We start from the raw sequence: 27,099 nt of genomic DNA, 5'->3' as shown, positions 1-27,099 counted from the left end.
GCCTTAAACGACACACTACAACAGATGGACCTAGTAGATATATACAGAGCATTCCATCCAAAAACCGAAGAATACACATTCTTTTCAAAGGCACATGGAACATTCTCCAGGATTGATCACATATTAGGCCACAAAACAAGTCTCCATAAATTTAAGAAGATTGAAATAATACCAAGCATCTTTTCTGACCACAACGGTATGAAACTAGAAATCAACTATAGGAAGAAAATCAGAAAAGCCACAAATACATGGAGATTAAACAAAATGCTACTGAACAACGACTGGGTTAATGAAGAAATCAAAGAAGAAATCAAAAAATACCTGGAGACAAATGAAAATGAAAATACGACATGCCAGAATTTATGGGATACAGCAAAAGCAGTTCTAAGAGGGAAGTTTATAGCGATACAGGCCTATCTCAACAAACAAGAAAAATCTCAAATAAACAATCTAACGATGCACCTGAAGGAACTGGAAAAAGAACAAACCAAGCCCAAAATCAGTAGAAGAAGGGAAATAATAAAAATCAGAGCAGAAATAAATGAAATAGAGACCAAAAAAAAAATAGAAAAAATTAATAAAACCAAGAGCTGGTTCTTTGAAAAGATCAATAAAATTGACAAACCTTTAGCTAGACTCACCAAGAAAAAAAGAGAGAAGGCACAAATAAGTAAAATCAGAAATGAAAGAGGAGAAATTACAACAGACACCTCAGAAATACAAAAGATTAGAAGAGAATACTATGAAAAGCTATATGCCAACCAATTCGACAATCTGGAAGAAATGGATAAATTCTTAGAATCATACAACCTTCCAAAACTGGATCAAGAAGAAGTAGAGAATTTGAATAGACCAATCACCAGTAAGGAGATCGAAACAGTAATCACAAACCTCCCCAAAAATAAAAGTCCAGGACCAGACGGCTTCCCTGGTGAATTCTACCAAACATTCAAAGAAGACTTAATACCTATCCTTCTCAAACTCTTCCAAAAATTGAGGAGGGGGAAGCTCCTAACTCATTCTCTGAAGCTGACATTACCCTGATACCAAAACCAGACAAGGACAACAAAAAAAGAAATTTACAGGCCAATATCACTGATGAACATCGATGCAAAAATCCTCAATAAAATACTAGCAAATCGCATACAACAATACGTTAAAAAGATTATACACCATGATCAAGTGGGATTTATTCCAGGGATGCAGGGATGGTTTAACATTCGCAAATCAATCAACGTAATACACCACATTAATAAAATGAAGAATAAAAATCACATGATCATCTCAATAGATGCAGAGAAAGCATTTGACAAGATACAGCATCCATTTATGATAAAAACTCTGAATAAAATGGGTATAGAAGGAAACTACCTCAACATAATAAAGACCATATATGAGAAACCGACAGCTAATATCATCCTCAATGGTGAAAAACTGAAAGCCATCCCTCTAAGAACAGGAACCAGACAAGGATGCCCACTGTCACCACTCCTATTTAACATAGTACTGGAAGTCCTAGCCAGAGCAATCAGGCAAGAGAAAGAAATAAAAGGGATCCAAATTGGAAAGGAAGAAGTGAAACTGTCACTATTTGCAGATGACATGATTTTATATATAGAAAACCCCAAAGAATCCACCAGAAAACTTTTAGAAGTAATAAACGAATATGGTAAAGTTGCAGGATACAAAATCAACATACAAAAATCAGTTGCATTTCTGTACACTAACAACGAAGTAGCAGAAAGAGAAATTAAGAATACCATCCCATTTACAATTGCAACAAAAAGAATAAAATACCTAGGAATAAACTTAACCAAAGAGGTGAAAGATCTGTACACTGAAAACTATAAAACATTTCTGAAAGAAATTGAAGAAGACACAAAGAAATGGAAAGATATTCTGTGCTCTTGGATTGGAAGAATTAACATAGTTAAGATGTCCATACTTCCTAAAGCCATCTATAGATTCAATGCAATCCCTATCAAAGTTCCAACAACATTTTTCACAGAAATAGAACAAAGAATCCTAAAATTTATATGGAACAACAAAAGACCCCGAATAGCTAAAGGAATCCTGAGAAAAAAGAACAAAGCTGGAGGTATCACACTCCCTGATTTCAAAATATACTACAAAGCTGTAGTAACCAAAACAGCATGGTACTGGCACAAAAACAGACACACAGATCAATGGAATAGAATCGAAAGCCCAGAAATAAACCCACACATCTATGGACAGCTAATCTTTGACAAAGGAGACAAGAACATACAACGGGGAAAAGAAAGTCTCTTCAACAAATGGTGTTGGGAAAACTGGATAGCCATATGCAAAAAAATGAAAGTAGACCCTTACCTTACACCATACACAAAAATTAACTCCAAATGGATTAAAGACTTGAAGGTAAGACCTGAAACTGTGAAACTTCTGAAAGAAAACATAGGCAGCACGCTCTTCGACATCAGTCTTAGCAACATCTTCTCAAACACCACGTCTGACCGGGCAAGAGAAACAATAGAAAAAATAAACAAATGGGACTACATCAAACTAAAAAGCTTCTGCACAGCAAAGGAAACCATCAACAAAACGAAAAGACAACCTAACAATTGGGAGAAGATATTTGCAAACCATACTTCTGATAAGGGCTTAATCTCCAAAATATATAAAGAACTCATGCATCTTACCAACAAAAAAACTACCAACCCAATTAAAAAATGGGCAAAGGACCTGAACAGACATTTCTCCAAAGAAGATATACAGATGGCCAACAGACACATGAAAAGATGTTCAAAATCATTAACTATCAGGGAAATGCAAACCAAAACTACAATGAGATATCACCTCACACCCGTCAGAATGGCTATAATTAACAAGACAGGAAACAACATGTGTTGGAGAGGATGTGGAGAGAAGGGAACTCTCATACACTGCTGGTGGGAGTGCAAACTGGTGCAGCCACTATGGAAAACAGTATGGAGATTCCTCAAAAAATCAAGGATAGAACTACCATATGATCCAGCCATCCCACTGCTGGGTATTTATCCAAAGAACTTGAAAACACCAATTTGTAAAGGTACATGCACCCATGTGTTCATTGCAGCGTTATTCACAATAGCCAAGACTTGGAAGCAACCTAAGTGCCCATCAAGGGACGAATGGATAAAGAAGATGTGGTATATATACACAATGGAATACTACTCAGCCATAAGAAATGATGAAATCCAGCCATTTGTGACAACATGGATGGACATTGAGGGTATGATGCAAAGTGAAATAAGTCAGAGGGAGAAGGTCAAATACCATATGATTTCCTTCATTAAGTAGTAGATAATAACAACAATAAACAAACACATAGGGACAGAGATTGGATTGGTGGTTACCAGAGGGGAAGGGGGGAGGGAGGAGGGTGAAAGGGATAATTCGGTACATGTGTGTGGTGATGGGTTGTAATTAGTATTTTGGTGGTGAACATGATGTAATCTATGCAGAAATAGAAAGTACAATGATGTACACCTGAAATTTATACAATGTTATAAACCAATGTTACCGCAATAAACAAAAAATTAAAAAAAATAAATAAAATAAAATAAAATGAATGAATAACAATCTCTTCAAATATTAAAAAAAAATAAAAAATAAAATAAAAAAATAAAAAAATAAAATAAAAGAGAAGTGGAAGGATAACTAAAACCCAGAAAAATTTCTGAGGTCAACAAAACAGGCTGTAGAGTTACACCTGATTCAAAAGGAAGGAGTTACTAGGCTAGTGTTTAAGACACGGGCTTTGGAGTCAGCCAGGCTCTCTCCCATTTATTAGCTATGTGAACTTTGCTTAACCTCCATTTGCCTCAGTTCATCAATCTATAAAATGGAAATAATAATATCTATTTCTCAGAAGTAAAGCCAGCCAGACACAAAAGACTTCATATTGTATGATTCCATTCTGAAGAATTTCTAAAGTTTATATGGCATTTAAATTTATACGAAAGTTCTTTAAAAAAGGCGAAATTATAGAGACAAAAAGCAGATCATGGTAGCCTGGATCTGAGACTGGGAGCAGAGATTGACTACAAGTAGGCACAACGGAACTTTTTGGGGTGATAGAAGTATTCTTGGTGACGGATAAAAATGTATAAATGTACTAAAACTCAAAGTACATTTAAAATGGTCATAGTTTATAGAATATCAATTATAACTAAATAAAGATTAAAAAAATAAATCAGCCTGCCAGGGTTGAAGAGAGATTCCATCTGATGTCTGGAGTGCTTACAAGCAGCAGGTCCATAGCAAGCGCTAAGTGGCAGCTAGATGGGAGCTGCTTGAGCAGATAGGTAATGATAACAGCTGACAGAAAGGATGCAGACCTCAATAACATCCTCCCTCAATTAAAGAGAATTAGGAGATGTGGGAAAGCTTAAAAGAAAAAAAGCACAGAGTAGGGACTGAAGCCAAAAGACTGAAGAAATAATAACAGGTCTTTGCAGTATTGTCAAAGAATGAAAGCCTCCTAGAATAGAAGAATAACAAGATGAGATCATTTAACTAATAATCAATTGGTAAACCTCTAAGGAACCATGGAATGTGGTTTTCTTTTTGTCTTTTTTCTGTGTGTATATGAGGAAAATTGGCCCTGAGCTAACATCTGTGCCAATCTTCCTCTATTTTGTATGTGGGATGCTGCCACAGCATGGCCTGATGAACTGCGTGTAGGTCCGTGCCCAGGATCCGAACCCATGAACCCCAAGCCACCAAAGTGGAGCACGCGAACCTAACCACTATACCACCAGGCCGGCCCCATGGAATGTGCTTTTTTTGCCCTGTGTCCTAGCTTGAAATGTACTCAAAACTACACATCTTCACTAATTTCACATCTTTAAATAATCTCACCCCATTCTTCTTATCTACCCTTAGCCTATACCCTGGAAGGTGCTGGCCCCCTCTCTCTATCAGAAACACCATGCTAGATGATCACTTCTTCCTTCAGCACTTTGCTCAAGCTGAACACCCTAGCAGAGATGTTCTACTCTCCAACTCCATCCTCCCACCTACATCCCCTAGTGCCTGTGACTTGATGCCTAACCAAATCCTCCCAAGCCTTCAAGACTCACCTTAATTGCTGCCTTTCTGTGAAAGGGAGGGATCATATATCCAGTACATGTGGATTTGCCTTTCTCTTAATACTTACTGAAACGATTATGTATATCATATAAACAAATAAAGCTAGGTTCAACTCTACCACTTTCTAGCAGTATGATCTTGAGAAAGGAACTTTAATATCTCTGATCATCACTTTCCTTTTTTTGTAATAAATGGTAGTTGAAAGCATGAACGCTGATGGCTCTGGCAGAGTTCTGAATCACATAATTTTCCAATCTGCTGGCCAGCTACTGAGAAGCCCTCAATTTTTGTAAAACCCAATTCGTCCACTCTTGTCTTTGAGAACACAAGCCAAATGAATGTTAATCTCCCCAAGAAGAACCATATCCTCCTGCTGCCCAACACCCTTAATTACTACATACACTCAGACTATGGATCAATGGTGGTATCACCCACAGTCCCAACAGTGCAGCTGCATTCTGGGATGACTGTGCCTGGGTCACCATAATTTCAAGGCACAGCTGCTGTATCTCTTCACCTGAAAGAGAAGAAAGGAAAAGAATATCTAACCATAGCCGCTTCTCTGACTCATTTTCAGGCTTCAGTGTCTCGAATCAAAGCATCCGCTTGTGTGACTTCTACAGGTAATAGAACTTCAGTAAACAACAGGTATTTAAAGAGATCTTTTAGTTATGGGGCAAAAGAATGTACCTACTGGCATCACAGTCCCAAGTCTTGCAACTGGCAAGGGCCTTGAACTAGCTAGGGAAATTTCTCTTATGATATCCAGAGAAAACTAAACACTCCAATACTCTAAAAAAATTTGAGAAAATTTTAGCTAAAAATCTCCTTGTCTCTGTTTTTCCCTCCTCCCAACCTTGCATTCAGCACATAGAGAAATCTGCATAGGTCTGGAAGGACTTAAAGATGTAGCCACATTCTCTAGCGATCAAGTCTTCTTAATAGTCTGATCCCCATCAGCAGATGTAATTTTCCCAACCAGACCTTTTCTTCTTTTTTCTAAGGATTTTTACTAAAACATAAACACTTTCAATACAGCACACAAAAGCAGGGAAGGGGCAGGGGAACATATTTTTTAAAGCAAATTTCTGCAAACACAGTATGATGACATGATGACATCATATCTTACACAGAGATTAGGATCAAATGAAAGCATTTAAGTGAAAAATTGTGTATAGTCAAAATCATCTTTGATTATCTCTTAGATTGCACATCAATGATGGTATACAAATCTTTCCGTATATCATATTTAGGTAAGCACTCTACCGTAAATAACAGAGCACTCATGCCAAACACACCCACACACAATTTTACAGCACTGTTAAAAATTGTTCTTCCTCCCTCTTTTTTTTTGGGAGGAGGGGATGTGGCAAGTACATGAAATTAAATTTGCATATGCAAACTCCATAAAAGAGGCTGCTGTGGATGAACTGGAGATATGCAGGTATGCATTCCCTTTGCCTCTCACCACAAAGTATCTGTAGTAAATAAAACAGTGGCCCCCAAAGATGTCTGCATCCTAATTCCCGGAACTTGTGAATATGTTACCTTGCACAGCAAAGGAACTTTGCAGATGTGGTTAAGGTTAAGGACCTTGAGATAGGGAGGTTATTCTGGATTATTCAAATGGACCCATTAATCACATGAATCCTTAAACATGGAAAACCTTTCCCAGTTGCAGAGAGCCAGAAAGATAACAGCATGAGAAGGCCCCAGCCCTCCATTGCTGGCTTTGAAGAAGGAGAAAGGGGGTCACAAGCCAAGGAATGTGGGTAGCCTCTAGAAGCTGGAAAAGGAAAGGAAATAGATTCTCCCTGTCTTAGTCTGTTTGGACTAGTATAACAAAACACCACAATCTGGGTGGTTTATAAACAACAGAAATTTATTTCTCACAGTTCTGGTGGCTGGAAGTCCAAGATCAGAGTGCCAGCACGGTTGGGCTCTGGTGAGTAGCCTTTTTCAGGTTGTAGACTGCTGACTTCTTGCTGTGTCTTCACATTGTTGGAAGGCGCTAGGGAGCTCTTTGGATCTCTATTATAAGGGTACTAATTCCACTCAAGAGGGCTCCACTCTCATGACCTGATCACCTCCCAAAGGCCCTACGTCCTAATACCATCACACAGGGGTTAGGATTTCAATATATGAACTTGGGAGGGATGCAAACATTCAGACCATAGCACTCCCCTAGGGCATCCAGAAAGGAATGCTGCTCTATCCATACCTTGACCTTAGCCCAGTGAGAACCACATTGGACTTCTGACCTACAGAACTATAAGATAACACAGTTGTGTTGTTTCAAGCCACTAAGTCTATGGTAATTTGTTAGAGTAGCAATAGAAAATGAAGATACTATCCCATAGGGTACTTCTTTGAAACCTAGGGCTCTGGAAATGCAGTTTGATAACCATCAAAGCAGGCTTTCTGGGACCTGAACCACACAGCCGGCACTATGCACATCTCAGTCAAGTAGTATTTTGATGAGTGCACCGGGTCTGTGTCCTCAGCCCTCCTTCTCCTCACCCTCAGCTATTTACAAAGTGACTCAGTGAAAGTAACCCACCTGTCCCATCCAAGAAGATAAACCTCAAAATCCCAAAAGTCTATCTAGTCACTACAAATTGTGACACATAATCTATTTTTCTACTCATGTCACATCCTAAAAGTAGAGTCTGAAGACCTAAAAACACTTGGTATTTACCAAAGTTTAGCCTCATAAGTGGAGAGAGGAGTGCAGCCCAGTTCACAGGAGGATATTGGTAGTTTTCTCCAACAGTAGCTATGGGTTTCATCACTACTTTGAGAAGAGAAGGAGATACCGATTCAGGACCTGCAATAGAAAGGAACAAAATAATCAAACACTTCTATAGCATCATGAAAGTGGAAAAGGCCAACCTTCCCTCCTAGTTCTTCCAGTTTCAAAGGATTTGGTCTCACATCTTCAATTGTGGTCAATCGTTCAATTTTGTGCTCTTAATCTCAACCTCATTTGCTACAAAACCTTGCTCCTTCTGTTCTTCTCTCTCTTATTTCCCTCTTGTCTAGACAGGTATATTCCACACTGCTACTTAGCTGTCTTCCATACTCTCTTGTGTCTTATCACCCAGCTTCCTAAAAGGAGTAACTTACTCTGCATTATTGCCTCATCCCTTATTCACTTCTCCATCCACTTCCAGAAGAGGAGACTATTACTGTCTATTCAGGTACATTCCTTTCTAAGAACTATGTTACCTTCAGTCCCTGGCCCTAAATGGTCATGTTCTGTATCATGTAATTTTCTACTTCTACTCCTCAGCCTGTGCCACAGTTAACTGCTCCAGACATGAGCTCCTCAAGTAACAGCCATTCCATAGGTTAACCAGCTAAGACATAGTACCATGACTTTAATAGTATATCCTTTTTTTCTCAGGTGGGGGTAATTTGAAAGTAAACAAATGAGACAGTGGAGCAGTTACGAGTGGACCCATAAGGTGCAGTCAGGGTTGGGGTAGCCATTAAAGGTCATGTAAAAGTGAACTTACAAGGAGGTCAGAACTGATGTATAAAAAAAGGGAAGACCAAGAAGGAGAAGCAAAAGCAGCAGGATCAACATAAGCAGCAGAAGGGAAATCAGCATCAGCAGAAAAGGCAGCAGAATCAGCAGACACTGACAAAAGGGGAAGTGGAGGCGAGGGCAGAGCCAGCGAAAGGAGAAGCACGGGGAAAAGGAGAAGCACAGGCAGAAAAGGCAGCGGAAGCAGTAGACTGACAAAAGGGGAAGCGGAGGCGAGGGCAGAGCTGGCGAAAGGAGAAAACACTTACAGAAAGGAGAAGCACGGGGAAAAGGAGAAGCACAGGCAGAAAAGGCAGCGGAAGCAGCAGACACTGACAAAGGGGGAAGCGGAGGCGAGGGCAGAGCCAGCGAAAGGAGAAAACACTTACAGAAAGGAGAAGCACGGGGAAAAGGAGAAGCACGGGGAAAAGGAGAAGCACGGGGAAAAGGAGAAGCAGAGGCAGAAAAGGTAGCGGAAGCAGCAGACTGACAAAAGGGGAAGCGGAGGCGAGGGCAGAGCCAGCGAAAGGAGAAAACACTTACAGAAAGGAGAAGCACGGGGAAAAGGAGAAGCACGGGGAAAAGGAGAAGCACAGGCAGAAAAGGCAGCGGAAGCAGCAGACACTGACAAAGGGGGAAGCGGAGGCGAGGGCAGAGCCAGCGAAAGGAGAAAACACTTACAGAAAGGAGAAGCACGGGGAAAAGGAGAAGCACGGGGAAAAGGAGAAGCACGGGGAAAAGGAGAAGCACGGGGAAAAGGAGAAGCAGAGGCAGAAAAGGTAGCGGAAGCAGCAGACTGACAAAAGGGGAAGCGGAGGCGAGGGCAGAACCAGCGAAAGGAGAAAACAGCCACAGAAGGGAGAAGCACGGGGAAAAGGAGAAGCAGAGGCAGAAAAAGCAGCAGAACCAGCAGACACTAAAAAAGGGAGAAGCAGAGGTGAGGGCAAAGTCAGCAAAAGGAAAAAAACAGCTGCAGAAAGGAGAAGCATGAGCAAAAGGGAGAAGCATAGGGAAAAGGAGAAGCACAGGAAAGAGGAGAAGCAGAGGCAGAAAAAGCAGCAGAATCAGCAGACAGTAAGGAATAAAAGAAGGAAGCAGAAGTGAAGGCAGAGCTGGCAAAAGAAAAAACAGGTACAGAAAGGAGAAACACAGGAAAGAGGAGGAGAAGCAGAGACAAAATCAGCAGAAAAAGTAGTAGAATCAGCAGACACTGAAAAAAAGGGAGAAGCAGAAACAGGAGCAGAGTCAGTAAAAGAAAAAACAGCTACAGAAAGCAGGAGCATAGGAAAAAGGAGAAGCAAAGGCAGAATCAGCAGGAAAAGCAGCAGAATTAGTAAAAGTTAAAAAAACAGGAGGAAGCAGAGGCAGAGTCAACAAAAGGAAAAAGTTGAGGAAAGGAGAAGCATAGGGAAAAGGAGAAACATACAAAAATGGGCCAAGAACTTGAACAGATTTCTCCAAAGATGATATACAGATGGCCAACAAGGACATGAAAAGATGCTCAACATCACCAATCATCAGAGAAATGCAAATCAAAACCACAGTGAGATACCACCTCACGCCCATCAGGATGGCTACCACAGAAAAACAAAGAAAAGGAAAATAAATAACAAATGTTGGCGAGGACATGGAGAAATCTGAACATTGTTCCACTGTTGGTAGGACTGTAAAATGGTAGAACCACTACAGAAAACAGTACGATGGCTCCTCAAAAAATTAAAAATATTTTTTGTGGCCCAGTGGCGTAGCGGTTAAGTTCACGCATTCTGCTTCAGCAGCCTGGAGTTCACCAGTTTGGATCCTGGGTCTGGACCTACTCACCACTCATCAGCCATGCTGAGGCAGTATCCCACATAGAAGAGCTACAACTCTACAACTGTGACATACAACTATGTACTGGGGCTTTGGGGAGAAAAAAAAAAAAAGAGGAAGATTGGCAACAGATGTTAGCGTAGGGCCAATCTTTCTCAAAAAAAAAAAAATTAAAAATAGAACTACCATATGCCCCGGAAATCCCACTTCTGGGTCTAAAAGAATTGAAAGCAGAGTCTCAAAGAGATATTTGTACACTCATGTTCACAGAAGCACTATTCACAATAGCCAAAAGGTGGAAGTAACCCAAATATCCACTGATGGCTAAATGGATAAACAGAATGTCGTATATACATACAGTGGAATAGTATTCAGCCTTAAAAAGAAAAGAAATCCTGTCATATGCTGCAACATGGAGGAACCTTGAGGACAGTATAATAAGTGAAATAAGCCAGTCATAACCAGACAAACAACTGTATGATTCCACTTATATCAGGCATCTAAAGTAGTCAAACTTATAGAAAGAGAAAGTAAAATTCTCTTCATAGTATACAAAGTAGAGGGTGGGGGAGGGGGAAAGAGTAGGTATTGTTTAATGGGTATAGAGATTCAGCTTTGCAAGATGAAAAAGTTCTACAGGTTGATTTCACAATGATGTGAATATACCTAACACTACTGAACTGTACACTAAAAATGGTTAAGAAGGTAAATTTTATGTTATTGGTTTTTTACCACAATAAAAAAAAGGAGAGACTTCCAGTTTCCAGTTCTGCATGTAAGGAGCTTGGAAGTTGCCACTCTGTCCTAACAAGTAAAAAGCTGAACAAACTGAAAAATCAACAACTCGTCTTAGATCCATGAGAGAGGGAAGGACACAGGGCAACCTGCTGCCCCCAGTATTGGAGAGACACATAGACGAAAACAGAGAGTCACGGATTACCGGAGCAGAGATTCATGAACCACCACAGGAACCAGTGCTGGAGTAGGAAAACCTGGACTGTAATTGACAAAATGCTGAAGGTTCAGTGTGGACAACCCTATGCCCACATCTTTGATAACCTAGATGAAATGAATGAATTTTCTGAAAGACACAAACTGCCAAAACTCATACAAGAAGAAATGGACAACCTGAGTAGACCTATGTCCATTTAAAAATTGAATCAATAATTGATAACCTTCCAAAACAGATAGCTCCAGGCCCAGATGGGTTCACTCATGAAATCTACCAAACATTTAAGGAAGAAATTACACCAATTCTCTATAATCTTTCAGAAGACAAAAGCAGAGGAAATGCTTCCTAACTCATTCTATGAGGACAGCATTACCCTAATACCAAAACCAGACAAAGACATTACAAGAAAACTACAAACCAATATCTCTCCCATGAAATTGATGCAAAAATCCTCAAAAAATATTAGCAAGTAGAATCCAACAATACACAAAAAGGATTAGACATGATGACCAAGTGGGATTTATCCTAGGTATGCAAGACTGGTTCAAAATTCAAAAATCAATTCATGTAATCCATCATATCAATAAGCTAAAGAAGAAAAATGACATGAATACACCAGTAGATGCAGAAAAAGCATTTGACAAAATCCAATACCCATTCATGATAAAAACTTAGCAAACTAAGAATAGAAGGGAAGTTCCTCGACTTGATAAAGAATATCTACAAAAACCCTACAGCTAACATCATATTTAATGGTGAGAAATTAGAAGCTTTCTCACTAAGATCAGGAAAAGGCAGGGACGTCTCCTCTCACCATTCCTTTTCAATATTATATTGGAAGTCCCAGCTAATGCAAAAAGACAAGAAAAGGAAATAAAAGGCATAATGATTGGGAAAGAAGATGGAAATAACTAAAATCAGAAATGAAAGAGGGGACATTTCTACTGACTTTACAGAAATAAAAAAGATTATAAGAGAAAACTATTAAAAATTGTGTGCCAATAAATTAGATAATCTAGATGAAATTTAAAAATTCCTAGAAACACACAAATTACCAAAACTGGCTCAAGAATAAATAGAAAATATGAACAGACCTATAACAAGCAAAGAGATTGAATCAGTAATCAAAAACCTCCCAACAAAGAAAAGTCCAGGACCAGATGGTTTTACTGGTAAATTCTATCAAACCTTTAAGGAAGAATTAACATCAATCCTTCCTAATTTCTTCCAAAAAACAGAAAAGGAAGGAAAAACAAAACTCATTCTATGAGACCAGCATTATCCTGATATCAAAGCCAATGACACCACAATAAAAGAAAACTACAGATCAATATTTGTTATGAATATAGATGTAAAAATTCTCAACAAAACACTAGCAAACTCAATCCAATGGCATATTAAAAAGATTATACATGATAACTATGAAGGATTTATCCCACAAATGCAAGTGTCATTCAACATAAGAAAATCAATGTAATACACCCACATTAATAAAATGAATGGGGAAAAAACACATAATTATCTCAATTGACACAGAAAGCTTTTGATAAAATCCAACACCCTTTCATGATAAAAATATTTAAAAAATTAGGAATAGAATGACGTTATCTGAACATGATAAAGGGCATTTGTGAAAAACCCACAGCTAACATCATACTCAATGGTGAAAGCTTTTCCTCTACAATCAGGAACAAACCAAGGATGTCCACCTTCACCACTTTGTATTGGATGTTCTAGCCAGAGCCATTACACAAGAAAAAGAAACAAAAGGCATCCAGATTTAAAAGGAAGAAGTAAAACTAACTATTTGCTGATGACATGATCCTACACACAGAAAAACAGAATTCAATAAAGTTGTAAAGTATAAGATCAACCTGCAAAAATTAGTTGTATTTCTATATTCCATCAATGAATGCTCTAAAAAGGAAATTAAGAAACAAGTCCACTTGCAATAGCACCCAAAACAATAAAATACCTGGGAATAAATTTAACCAATGTGAAAGACACATACACTGAAAAGTACAAATCATTGCTGAAAGAAATTAAAGAAGATCTAAATTAATGGAAAGATATCTCATGTTCACAGATTGGAATACTTAATATTGTTAAGATGACAATATTACCCAAAGCCATCTATAGATTCAACACAATCCCTAACAAAATTTCAACAGCCTTATTTGCAGAAATGGAAAAGCCAATTCTCATATTCATAGGGAATTGCAAGAGGCCACAAATAGCCAACACAATCTTGAAAAAGAAAAATTGGGATGACTCACACATACCAATTTCAAAACTTACTACCAGAGCAACAGTAATCAAAACAGTGTGGTATTGGCATCTACAAGGATAGACATATAAACAAACGGAATAGAATTGAGAGGCCACCAATAAACCCATACATTTATGGCCAATTGATTTTTGACAAGGATGCTAAGGTAATTCAATGGGAAAAGAATGGTATCTTCAACAAATGGTGCTGGGACAACTCAATACCCACATGCAAATAATGAAGCAGGACCCCTACCTAACACCATATACATAAATTAACTCAAAATGGATCAACAACTTAAATTTAAGAATTAAATCATAAAACTCTTAGAAGAGAACATAGGGGTAAATCTTCACAACCTTTGATTTGGCAATGAATTCTTAGATATGATACCAAAAATATGAGCAACAAAAGGAAAAAGAGATAAGTTGGACATTGTAAAAGTTAAAAACTTTTATGAAAAGGATATTATCAAGAAAGTAAAAATACAACCTATAGAATGCAAGAAAATATTCGCAAATTGTATATCTGATAAGGGTCTAGCATCCAGAATATACAGAGAACTCTTATAACTCAATAACAAAAAGATAATCTAATTTTTAAAATGAGCAAAGGACTTGAACGGATAATTCTCCAAAGAAGATATACTACAAATGGCCAAGTACTTAAAAAGATGGCAAACACCATTAGTCATTAGGAAATGTAAATAAAAACCAAATGAGATATTACTTCACATCAATAGGATGGCAATAATAATAAAAAAGAACATCCTTTTTTAAGGATGTGGGGAAACTGGAACCCTCATACATCACTGGTAGGAATGTAAAACGGTGCAGCCACTGTGGAAAAACAGTTTGGTAGTTTCTCAAAATTTAAACAGAATTACTATATGACCTAGCAATTTCCCTCCTAGATATATGCCCAAAAGAACTGAAAACAGGTGTTCAAAAACTTATACAGAAATAAATCTTCATAACAGCACCACTGATAATAGCCAAAAGGTGGAAACAACCCAAATGTCCATCAACTGATGAATGGATAAATAAAATGTTGTATATCTATACAATGGAATAGTATTTGGCCATAAAAATGAATGAAATACTGATACTTGCTACAACAGGGATAAACTTTGAACACATTATGCTAAGCGAAAGAAGCCAATCACAAAGGGTCACATATTGTATGATTCCATTTAAATGAAATATACAGAATAGGCAAATCCACAGAGAGAAAGCAGATTATTGGTTGCTAGAGAAATGAGGAATGGGGAGCAATTGCTCACTGGGTGCAAGGTTTCCTTTTGGGGTGATGAAAATGTTCCAGAACCAGATAATGGTGATGGTTGCACAACATTGTGAATGTACTAAATGCCACTGAATTGTACACTCTAAAATGGTTAAAATGGTAAATTTTATGGTATGTGTATTTCATCACAATAATAAAGAAAAGCACAAGAAGCATAGAAAGAGAAGAAGCAATATTTGGAGAGAAAAAGAGAATTCATGAGAGAGACCGATATTATGCAGCCCCTGAAAGACAGACAGAGAGAGGGGCCAGCCCCGTGGCTTAGCAGTTAACTGCGCGCGCTCCGCCACTGGCGGCCCGGGTACGGATCCTGGGCGCACACCAATGCACCGCTTGTCCGGCCATGCTGAGGCCGCGTCCCACATACAGCAACTAGAAGGATGTGCAACTGTGACATACAACCATCTACTGGGGCTTTGGGGAAAAAAAAAAAAGGAGGAAGATTGGCAATAGATGTTAGCTCAGAGCCGGTCTTCCTTAGCAAAAAGAGGAGGATTTGCGTGGATGTTAGCTCAGGGCTGATCTTCCTCACAAAAGAAAAAAAGATAGAGAGAAAGAGCAAGATAAAGTCTTGGTGCCTAGTATCTTTCAGTTCCTGGTACTCTCAAGGGCTGGAAGTACAGTTTCTGCCCTGAGATTCCTGGGAATCCTAGGAATCCCTGCAATAAATTATCTTTACTTTTGAGTCAGTTGAAGTGAGGCAGCTGACTTCTTAACAAAAAGCTCCCTAACATAATTACTATCTAGCTATTGGCCCTATCACTCCACTTATACTGCCTTTGCTAAGATTTCTAATTGCTATCTAAATGCCAAATTCAAACGGATTTTTTCAGTCTCTCTTTCCATACTTTTCCATCTAAAACTGTATCATGCCCTCATTCTTGAAATAAATGCTTCCCTAAACTGTTTTTCTTCTGCTTTTCACTGCTCGAGCTGATTTACTCTTAGTTTCACATACTACTTACATGTTGATGACTAGTAACTCCTAATCCCAGCCTTCCTCTGATGTTTTCGACTCTTATCTCCAACTAGAGATATCTCAAAAATCAGCATGTTTTCCTCACTAGCCACAACTAACCTACCTCCTTACCTTTGCCTCCGCCACCCTGAGAAGGTAAAAGGAGCAGGGTGCCTTCCAGTGATATCTCTCTCCTCTCCAACAAACACTCTTGCTTTTTGAAAATGTTAAAAGCTCAACACACTTGCCACTCCTCTATGCTGTGTTACCAGTAACTGAAGCTCTATTTCTATTTTCTCTTGAGATATAATACTAGGAGTGCAGGAGTTAACCAAATTTTTATCACACCTGATTTTTTCTTGTCTCTTTGTCCTCTCTCTAGAACATAAGCTCCATGAGCATAGTGACCTCTTCTGTCTTGCTCAACACTGTCACCACTGTCTGGAACAGTGCCTGGTACCTAGTAGATATTCAATTAATGGTTGAATGAATGAATGTGTGTATGAATTTATTTACTTTTTTGGTCAGAAATTCTTCAACTTGTAACAGCAATGGTTAACTCCTTGGTAAGGCTGGGGAGGGTTCCAGGGCTGCTGGTCAGCGAAGACAGGTCACCCAGTAGGCTGGCACTCAGCAGAGGGCTAAGGAGTTGAGGGGGTCTCCCTGAGTTGGAGGGGGCCTTGCCCAGAGAGGCGGCCCCCGGGTCAGTAGTTGCCGTGGTGACACTGGAGGTAGGTGGTCCAGGCTGGGGGGCACTCAGGACACAGGGCTGGGGGGGCGTCCCAGAGGGGGGATCCAGGCTGGCAGCCAGCAGCACAGAATTTAAAGCTATGAGGGTAGGGGGGGCTGAAAGGGGGGGGAACAGTAGGGGGGGCAGATCTCCCAAACCTGAATATGCCTCCCCACTTGGACCCCCAGCTCCCTCTGCAGATCCCTCCCCATCCCCAGCTGTGGGACCCAGGGCCAACAGGGGCAGGAAAGAGGCCAGGAGGTTGCTAGGAGGTGCAGAAGGGGGTGGAAGAAGGTCTGAGGGGGGTGGCGGAAGCAGGGAAGCCACCAAAAGCGAAGGCCCTTCGGGCTCACCTGGGGCGAGAGGAGGGCCAGGTCCCCCTGGTGGGGGTAGCAAGGGCTCAGGGGGAGGTTGTCCCCCTCCCCCAGCCAGCACACCAAATAAACTGTGGCTGAGCAATGGAGAAGGTGGAGGCATATCACTTATGCTGTGATAAGAATTAACTGGTTGGCTATTTGCATAACTATACTGATTACACACATACAGCAACTGTCCCTACACAACGTTGGCTGCAAATTGGAGTCTTTGATTTTACAAAAATAAAACCACAAAAATTAAGCTGCTTTTCTGGGGTCCTTTTGGCTCACGATTCACAGAAATGGCCTGATGAACTGGCAGACAGTATAGTAAATATCTGTGCACAGAATTACTTTTCTCTATTAACGACATGAATCCAATTCTTTATTGGAAATCATTAATTCATAAGCAAATTCCTATTAAAGTTTTTTTCGCACATCAAGTGTTTTCAAAATTACTTAAAATTTTATTCCACATCCTTCTGTAGAATTCACTACAGAAATTTTGCAGTTTCTAGAGGATCTAGAGAATCAGGAAAGACATTCAACCTGTCCTCGACTACCATGACCCAGTGTGAAATATGACCATTTTCCAGATGTTTTATTGCTTAGACAACGAGCACTCCCTTGACAGGACAACAGAACTTTCACCAATAACTGCCCTTACCATACACATTACATGTTGCTTCTATACTCTTTAGAGCTGACCTGATATACAAGCAAGTGTCAGAAACAAGGAGAACTTGCAAAATGGAGCATAGGGTTGAAAATCAAGTAAGCGCTGTAAGGCAATAAATCTTCCTCTTTTCAAAGGGCAGAGACTCAGTACTGAGTAGCCAAACTAGAGTCACACAACATTTTCCACTATATTTAGAGAACTAATTCTGACACTAACTGGAATGAAAGGAATTACAGTAACTGTTAGGAATGGAGAAAATACGTGGCAGTTCCACGCATTTGCAGGGAGGTATGGAAAGAGAGGGAGTCCCGAAACAGGAGAACAGAGGCACATGGTTCCTTCCCCAGAGATCTTTAGCACTGGACACAAGAATCCAAATCTAAGCAACAGGAATGGTCAGCTCCCTTATTACAGTGCTTTATCTTTCAAACAAGTGCCTTAGATAAAAGGAAATGCTGGAATGCTTTATAGACAATGGATTTGGAACTGAGAAGTCCTAAAGTACTTGTTAAAAGGATCCAGATGTTTTAAAATCTGGATACAAAGTTGCTTTAAATCTCTCATCCAGTTGACAGCCTCAAAGAACCCTGATATAAATGGCATATCCGAACATAATGCATTACAACAGGACCCATTATCACACATCCTTTGGCTACACAGAGGATCAGATCTCAATGCCACAAAGCACACATGTAATCCCTACAGTAAAAGTCTGATAACAAGTAGGCTAACAGCTGGTGGTGTGTATATTCCCCATCACCAGCCTGTCGCTTGTGTAGTGTGCATATGTCGTTATTTTCTCCATCTTCAGCATTGTTTAGAAGCAACTTAGCCTAGAATTATCCAGTATGTGTGTGTGTGTATATATATATATATATATATACACACACACAGACACACACAAACACACGTGTACGTATATATACGCTTAAAGCTGTAGATCAACAAATACTTGAAAACTGTCACATGCCAAGTACTCTGTTCTAAGCATTTAGGATAAAACACAGATGTTTTTCCTGCCCTTGAGGAAATTACAGTCTAATGGGAAAGACGGACTTTATACAAAGAATCATAAATAACTGAGCAAATAATTATACTATGTAAAGTAATATGAAAAACATATAGGCAAGTACCACAGAAGAAATCTAAACTAATCCGGGAACATTGGGGAATCCTCCCTCTTCCCCCACTGAGGAAAGGATGTTTAAACCAAGATGGAAAGGATGAGTATGATTTTTCTAGACAAATTCCTTTGAAAACACAGGTAGAGGTCATTGCAGCATGTTATATTTGTGGGAACTAAGAGATGCCTAGCCTCCTGCCAGAAAGAGCTCAGATGGTCACTGAAAACAGCTGATGATTCTGATATGTCGGTCAGATATTAAGAGGTGGTAGGATGTTCTGTCTTAAGACCAAGTATTTCAACAACATTCAGAGTTATCAGAAACAAACACATCCCTGGGCCCCTTAGTACCAAGAAGGCTGCCATGCAGGGTGGCTGCCCAGGGGAGATCAGGACCTGAGAGAGAAAGGCAGCTTTAGCTGGGCTGTGGCCCAGTGGGGACAGGAGATTGGTTACATATGGAGGGACTCAACAAATGAGCAAATATATTGAGAACAATGGGAGCCAGGTTTCTTACTGTCAGAAAAGAAAGTTACAAATACGAAAAAAGGGAAAGGTAGAATGAATCCTGTGGAATCTTTGAACTGGAATTGGAGATATTGGTGTGAACTTGTGGTTTTCAATATAGATAGCTAGATCTAGAAATACAGACGTGAAAGAGAGAGAGTGTGTGTGAGTGTGAGTGTGTGTATGTGTGTGTGTGTGTATTTCCTAAATCTATCCACTGAAAGGGTCTGTGAGCAGTGATTACCCCAGCAGCAACGAGAGAATATGTACCAAGATCTTAGCTTCTAAATACCATTCTCCACTAAAAGGAACCTGAGCTACCAGGCTATTACAGGGCTGAGGATAGTACAAGATGAGCCTAGAACATCTTTTTGTGCCACAAAGTAAGGAAGTACTCGAAGAATGATGGGGTTATGTCAAAAGCACACAAGAGCCAACTTAAAGAGGCTCTTACTGATCTAATCTGGAACAATTTGAGGATCAAAATAATGAATAATTTAATAATGTGATTAAATAAAATAGGAATTTAGGAGTCCATATGGAAGGAAGGAAGGAAGCAAGGCAGGCAGGCAGGCAGGAAGGAAGGCAGGCAGGAAGGAAGGCAGGCAGGAAGGAAGGAAGGCAGGCAGGAAGGAAGGAAGGCAGGCAGGAAGGAAGAAAGGAGGCAGCTCTTCCTTACAGTAGAATGCCTACTAAAGAGCATAAATGGAATAAGGGAATGTTAAGAATCATCTTTTGGCAATGATCATAGTAATTAATTCAGGCAAGAAAGCATTAATGGATACTAAAACTAATGGGTGAAAGTTGGATGAAAAATGGGATATTCATAAAGTCTCAAAATATCTCCACACAAAATATTTATTAATGATAAATGGAAAAGAGAAAGTTTATAGCGGAGAATCTGGAAGATGTCACCTTATCCAAGGGATCAAAGTTAACATGACCAGTAGAGGGAGACAGACATCACGTACCCCTTGACAGGATGCGGTGAGGCGAGCAGAGCTCCACTTCTGTGATATTCCTGCCAAAGAGGACTGACCTGACTCATATGAGGAGTATCAGGTAAACCCAAATAGAGGAGCGTTCTATAAAATACCTGGCTTCTAATCTGAAAACATGGTCAAGTCGTGAAAGTCACAGAATGACTGAGGAACTGTTCCAGATTGAAGGAGACTGAAGAGACATGACAAATAAGTGTAGTGTGACATTCTGGATTAAATTCTTTTTCTACTAAAGACGTCATTTGGACTCTCAGTGAAACCTGAACAGGGTCTCTGGGTGAAAGGAATATAGGAGTTCTTTGGCTGTTTTCATTTTTTGTAAGTATGAAATTATTTCAAAAGAAAAAGAAAAAAGGTGCAAATTTTTAAAAAGAAACTGTCTAAAATTTAATTAAAAAAATAACCTCTCAAATAGTAAATACATGCAAAAATGTTCATTCCTTCTGATAATGAAATGCAAATGAAAGCAATCTTAACGTATCATTTTATACCTGAAAGGTTTTTATTGTAGTCATTTGTTTATCTATACGTGGGTTTGCTTTGTAATATCATAACTAGGAAGGGTTTATTATTTATTTTGTTTTCTAAGCACTGTAACATAAAGTGACTCATGAACTCATAATCCTTACAAAACTCTCTAAAGAAGATTCAATTATTTTCTCCACTTTACAGAAGCAACTGAGGCTTAGAGACTTAAGCAGCTTGCCTCAAGTTACAGAGCCACAAGTGGCAGAAATGGGGTATGAACCCAGGAGAACGATGCTGCTTTTAACTGCCATGAATATGCTTTGCATATTCATACAGGGCTGAGGTACCCACATCCAGTACAATCCTTTTGAAGAGCAATGAGGCCATGCCATTCCTATCGTCATCAATTCCTCAGACTCTTGCCTACTAACAAACTGCTGAGAATTTATCCTAAGGAAAGCTATATACAGAAGAGAGAAAGCTATGTGCATAAAGATGTTCTCTATAATGGAAATTTTTTTAAATGACCAATAGGGAAATGGTTAAGTTAATTATGATTCATCAACTTGACAGAATATTCCATAGTCATTTAAAAATGATATTATGGAGACATATGGAAAATAGGGAAATGTTTATAATATAATATTAAGTTAAAAAACACAAAGTATATGTATATACTTGGAAATATGTAAAAATTGTGCATAAAAGCAACACATTAAGAAGTAAAATTCAGAAATGATAATAGCTGTTAGAGAGTCATGGGATAATTGGTGACATTTTTTCCTTTCAAATACTTTCATGGTGTTTACAACAAAAAAACAGAAATCAAACACTCTCAAAACATATCCTTTTATCAAACGTCTAGAAAGTAACACAGAGATTCTTTTCATACTTTCTCTCAAGCCTCCTTTTGGAGGACATGGGTGGAGATTATGTCCATTTATGTGGAAAGTTGTTATATTTTTAAAAATCACACAACAAAAAGATGTAATTTTTATGATTCAATATGACACATACACACATCTAGAAGGACATATCCTGGAATATTTATTGTAGCTATCTCTAGGTGGTGAGATTATAAAGGATTCTTATTTTCTTCTTTATGCCATTTTTTAACTGAGCGTTCTACACACGTATTCATTTCTAAGAATATTTTTTGAAAGAAGTATATAGGTAAACTATTGCTAAATTAAAATATTTTAAAATGACACAATCTTGGCAATAAACTCCATAATTTCATCAGAAAAATTGGACAGCTTTCTCATATGCTTTATTCTACATTTAGAGTTCACTAATTCTGTTCCTTTGGCTAGATTCCTCAACAATTATATCTCATGTTAACAGTCCAAAAATGATCAGTGGAGAATATACCTATCTGTACTATATGCACAAGCCCAATTCTTATACACCCAGATCACTGACCAATAAATTCATATCAAGAAGGAAATGCCATTCATAATGACTTTATTACAAGGATTTAAATACACTTTCCTCAAATAATACTTCTTACTGTGAACTTTAAAGCCTAATAGAAAAATACAAGCTCAGAAAGTGTTAGTCACATTCCCCTACAATAGAATAAGAAAAATAATCCTATTATGTAGAAATGCCTAAAGTCAGTACCAAAAAAGAAATGATTACTTTTATTAAGTATTTTTAATACATTTTAAATATGTTATAAAAGTAGATAAAATCCTGATGAAATCTGAATGTGCTAAGAGTTTGAGAAAAAACAAAGATCAGAAATCAGAAAAAAGAATAAATGATTAGAAAAGAAGCAAAAATAAGAGTCACAATTTAAAGGCCCTTTAGGGAAAAAATAATTCCATGACAGGAGGAATTAGATTATGAGCAAATTTAAGCCTAGCATAGTCAAGAAATGTCCATAGGAATAGATAATGATGATGATAAAAGCTAAGAAATAATAGATGTGCTAGAAGGAGGCCAGGGCTACTGGGGAAGAAAAGGGAATGTTACATGGTATAGCAAAAACCAGTTATATTCAAAACTATTCACTGAAGTCGAAAAAATAGAAGAAATTTCCTCTATTTGGTATGGCTTTAAAATATAGGCCTGTGTGAAGGAGTGGATGCTATGAACACCTTGTATGTTCCATCACATGAGTACTAAAGTGAGTATCCCAAGTGAGAAAAGCCCTAAGCATTAGAAAGCAGATTAATATATTCACTATCTCAAATTTGATTGGCTAAAATTGAGATCATGATGCCCCATCTCATCCTGGCATAAGTGTGGATCAGGTATAACATCACCTTTTTCTTCCTCTTGTGAGTTATTAAACAGCACACAGAGGCAATGAAGCCATGCTCTCCATAAAGTTTTCTTTCTTCTGCCCATGCCAAGCATGATTTTTATTCTCTAAAGCCATTTCTTCCTCAAAAGAGCTCACCAAAGTTGTCATCCTTCCTATCAGCAGCCCCACTGGGCTCTGATGAGTGACATCCAGACATTTAAACTCAAAAGCTGCTTCAGAAGGGAGTTATTAAAATTCAAATGAGCTGGGCATATTGAAGAAGAAAACACTCGTTTGCGTGCACACCTCCGCGTTTGGCCATGCCATTTAGCCCCATAGAGCAGGGTCTGGTTTTGTTTTTGCAAATGGGCTTCCGAGGCGGAGGTCAGCCTCCCACGGCCCCCACTCCTCTGGGGTCATCATTAGTAATGTGTATGGCTGAATAGATTTTCCTCTGAATCTAGTCAGCAAACCTGACAAGAAGGCAGCCCTCTCCCAGAACCTGAAAATGCCAAAAATCGGACTGGTAATATGGCATTCTTTAATACTTCATTTATCTGTTTTAAAATAGCTTTCAGCAAGACTGCACAGAATATCACTGAGGCCAGTTCCACCTGATTTTTTGCTTTTAGGGCAGAACATTTCCTGTTGTGTCATGACTGCGTAATCATAAAAATATTACATTTAACCAAAAATTTCCCACAGGATTCAGAGAAAATTCATTTCTGCCAAGAAATATGGCTCTGGGGTGCCAAAATGACATTTTATTTGTTAGAAAAGAAAAAGAATCTCTCTTTCATTTGACCTTAAGAATTTTAACTTTATTTCTCATGGAAATCTCTCACATTATCAACACTTAAAAATTTTATAAGATATCAGTGAGCAAATTAACAAAAAATAGAGCAAAAATATATATTCCTAGAATTATTCCGGCCATGGAAATTTTATATGTTCCTTTAGTAAGAATTCAATCTCTTATGAATGAAGATATCTCTATTATAATATCTATTTTAAATAGACTTAATTTATGGCAATGTAAACAATTTACTCCACATTATGTGTCATATATGACATGTTTATATATAAATATATCATGTACAACAATGACATAACCATATATCAATTTTTACTGAGCATATGTAAAAGCAAATCATGCTAATTCACGACCCTAGGATAATAGCACAATTTCCAGAACTCCAAAAACTAAAGGAATTCATCTCCAAACTATGAAAGTAGTGTATAATCTGGAAGCTCTAGGGATTACTGTACCCAGTGGGAAATCAGACAAGATGACCTTTAATGTCCCTTTGGATGGTAAGATTTTATTCTTCCACAACCTTCATTAATCAAACCTGCTTCCTCCAAATTTATTCATTTTAGTTTGTTTAAAAATTTTTTTTCCCAAATTGGGATGGTCTGGTAATACAGGCACTGGTTTTGCCCAGACAGACCTAACCATCCCAAGGAAGAATGAAACTAGAAAATATCAATGAGAGACTATTACATGAATGAAACTGGTTCCTGAGCTATGACAAGTTAGTTCTGATCCATGTTTTTCTTCACAGCACTGAATAGTATGTGTGTATCATTAAAGTGTATTTACTTAATAACTCATAAGGCATTATTCTGGCTCCAGGTAAAAACAAAGGGCATTCCATCTCTGTCTTCAGGTTGCTTATGCTCTAACATGGGTAGCAGCAACAAAGAATCACAAAGGGACAAATGTTTGCAGAGAAAAAGAACACAAGCTAAAAATAAGACCTAGAACCAGCGATTCCAATGACAGAGGGATCACACAAGGTTCAGGGAGAAGACCGACTTCCAAGTCAGGTCCGAGAATACAAACTGCACCCAGGTGTGTTTTCTCTTTTTAGTTCACACGCCCTTGAAATTGACAAGAAAAGTAACATGTGCTTATACAGATGAAATGGCCAAATGGAGGATTAAGGTCTTCACAGAGCCCCCCAAGGTCAGAGACAGTGATTCCAAGAGACTACACAGTATGGACATTTATGCACGACTTATTGTAGTGGGCCTCCTGGTCATCTCTATTGCAAAGAGGGTCTAGTAGAAGAAAATATTCGCCCCTTCAGATCTGTATTGTTTATTTCTACAGAAGCATGCTTAAGGCACACAAACTTACTTAACATGTAAAAAGAATCATAAAATTCAAGAAATGTGTTCACTTGCCTTTTTTTCCTCCTGTAACAAAGAACCCAATGGCTGCTCTAATAAAACTGCTTTCAGGCAAATAGCTGTAGTCAGTAGGAACTGTGGAGACAGAAAATGATCAAATTAACCAGTGAACTTGGTGGGACTAATGAAGGAAAGATAATGATTTCATGCTGCCATATCAACCTAGAGACAAAGCAGAGATGTTTATGCCATTAATCTCAGCACAATACTCTGTGGCTTCAACTAATTCTATTAGATTAAGTGACTGGCCTTGAAGTAATCACTTGGGCTATGCAAGCAAATCTAAAACGGTGGTAAACCTAGCAGAGGTTGAAAAACCACTGACGATGAAAACTTCACTGAAGTGGTTAAAAAAATCACAGTGCCACATCAATGAGCCTCACTCCAGTGACCTCCTCAGTGTCAGCAAGGAGTGTGCTGGGCATCTAGGCTGAGACCACCATCCTATGGGCTACTTCAGGACACCCTGAATCAGCTATATGAACCATGGAAATACAACAGTCAGTATCAACAGCAGCCAGTCTCTTACTTCATAAAGCAGGGACCTCTAAGTGACCAACATGTGCAAATAACCAGATACGGTTACTGACCTGGAACGGTGAGACAGCGACATTTATGCTACTTGAGTCCTGGGAGTTTCCTAGATTCTTTTCCTCCCAGTCTCCCATAATTGTTTCATGAGATGGTTTTTACCGTAATAAATGGTTCAATTGGAAAATTCCATCAAAAACAAGTAGCTGTACTTTTCCAGACATACAGTCATTTTGTTCCAAAGAACCTGGTGTAAGATGATTCACTATGACCTGACTTGAGTCTATGTGGGCCAGACCATGTAGTCCATAACAATTAAAAGTCTATGTAAAAAAGCAAAGACTGAAATGAACGTGCTATTTTACCAGGACATTGTGAGAGCACTGACCTTCAAAACTAGCATTACCAAGGGTTTCCAATATGACTAAGTCTTTTTTCCTTTTCCCATTTTAATATGACAGCTTCCAGCTGTCTAAAGTTCTTTATGTTGGGAATGCTGCAGAACAATGTCTTATTTCTCTAACTAAGGAGTGATTGAAAGTGAGGGAAACAGTAATGACAGTGGCCCATGTCCATGGCAATGCTGTTCATAGACCACCTGTGAGAGGATGTATGAAATTAGGTTTTCATGAGGAATATTTGGTACCTAAACCTCACTGGCCTGGGTCCAAGAGAGCCAGTGGGTCAAAATTCTATAAAGAACAAGAAGCAGATATAGGTCCCAGTGCATTACAGTGATGCTTTCCCCAGAAAATCTCCAAGTAGAAACATAAATTAAGCATATGGGAATTGGAAATATTTTTTATTGCTTTTTATCAAAAAGCTGGAAATAGAAAAAGCCTTGTTATATTAAGACCTTGGATTTCAATTCCAAGGCCAAGTAGACGTACATCTTTAAATGTACTTACCCCATTATTTTCTTAAAAGCAGGGACCAGAAGAACCCCAGCTATATACAAGGAGACTTTTAATGAAACACGAACATTATACCAACTATGATTACATCTAGCAAAATAAAAAGGACTCTGTTCCAAGCTTCAAGGACCTGGTTCTTAGTTTCTGGATTTGTCACTAAACTAACTGTGTATGTAAGTCATGTAATCTTTCTGAGCCTCAGCTTCTTCATTTGTAAAATATGGGGTTACACCAAATGTCCAAACTGTTCTCTAAGGGAGGCAGCGAGGAAGAGTGAAAAGAGCATGGGTCTTGGAGGCAGACAGATCTGAGTTCAAACCACGAGTCCACCACTTACTGCCACGTGACCCTGGGCAAGTCAGGAAACCTCTCCATAGCCCATTTTCCTCTGGTATAAAATAGGGAT

General features: G+C 38.7%; 1 protein-coding gene across 2 annotated transcripts in view; it reads right to left on the bottom strand.

Annotated features, from left to right (window-relative positions):
• The window catches only part of FOCAD (focadhesin), a 291,760-nt gene that overhangs the window by 17,379 nt on the left and 247,282 nt on the right, over window positions 1–27,099 (bottom strand). For both annotated transcript variants that reach the window (XM_014792384.2, XM_087444678.1), the window contains exons 35-37: window positions 25,243–25,323; window positions 7,811–7,939; window positions 5,514–5,629 (exon numbers count right to left, since the gene is read on the bottom strand). In XM_014792384.2, the coding sequence (XP_014647870.1) occupies window positions 5,514–5,629; window positions 7,811–7,939; window positions 25,243–25,323 (326 nt within the window). The remainder of the gene's footprint in view (window positions 1–5,513; window positions 5,630–7,810; window positions 7,940–25,242; window positions 25,324–27,099) is intronic.

The sequence above is a fragment of the Ceratotherium simum genome, chromosome 20, assembly GCF_057802395.1.
Source record: "Ceratotherium simum simum isolate JZ-2026a chromosome 20, ASM5780239v1, whole genome shotgun sequence".
Taxonomy (NCBI): Eukaryota; Metazoa; Chordata; class Mammalia; order Perissodactyla; family Rhinocerotidae; genus Ceratotherium; species Ceratotherium simum.
This window is presented reverse-complemented; position numbering and strand designations above follow the sequence as displayed.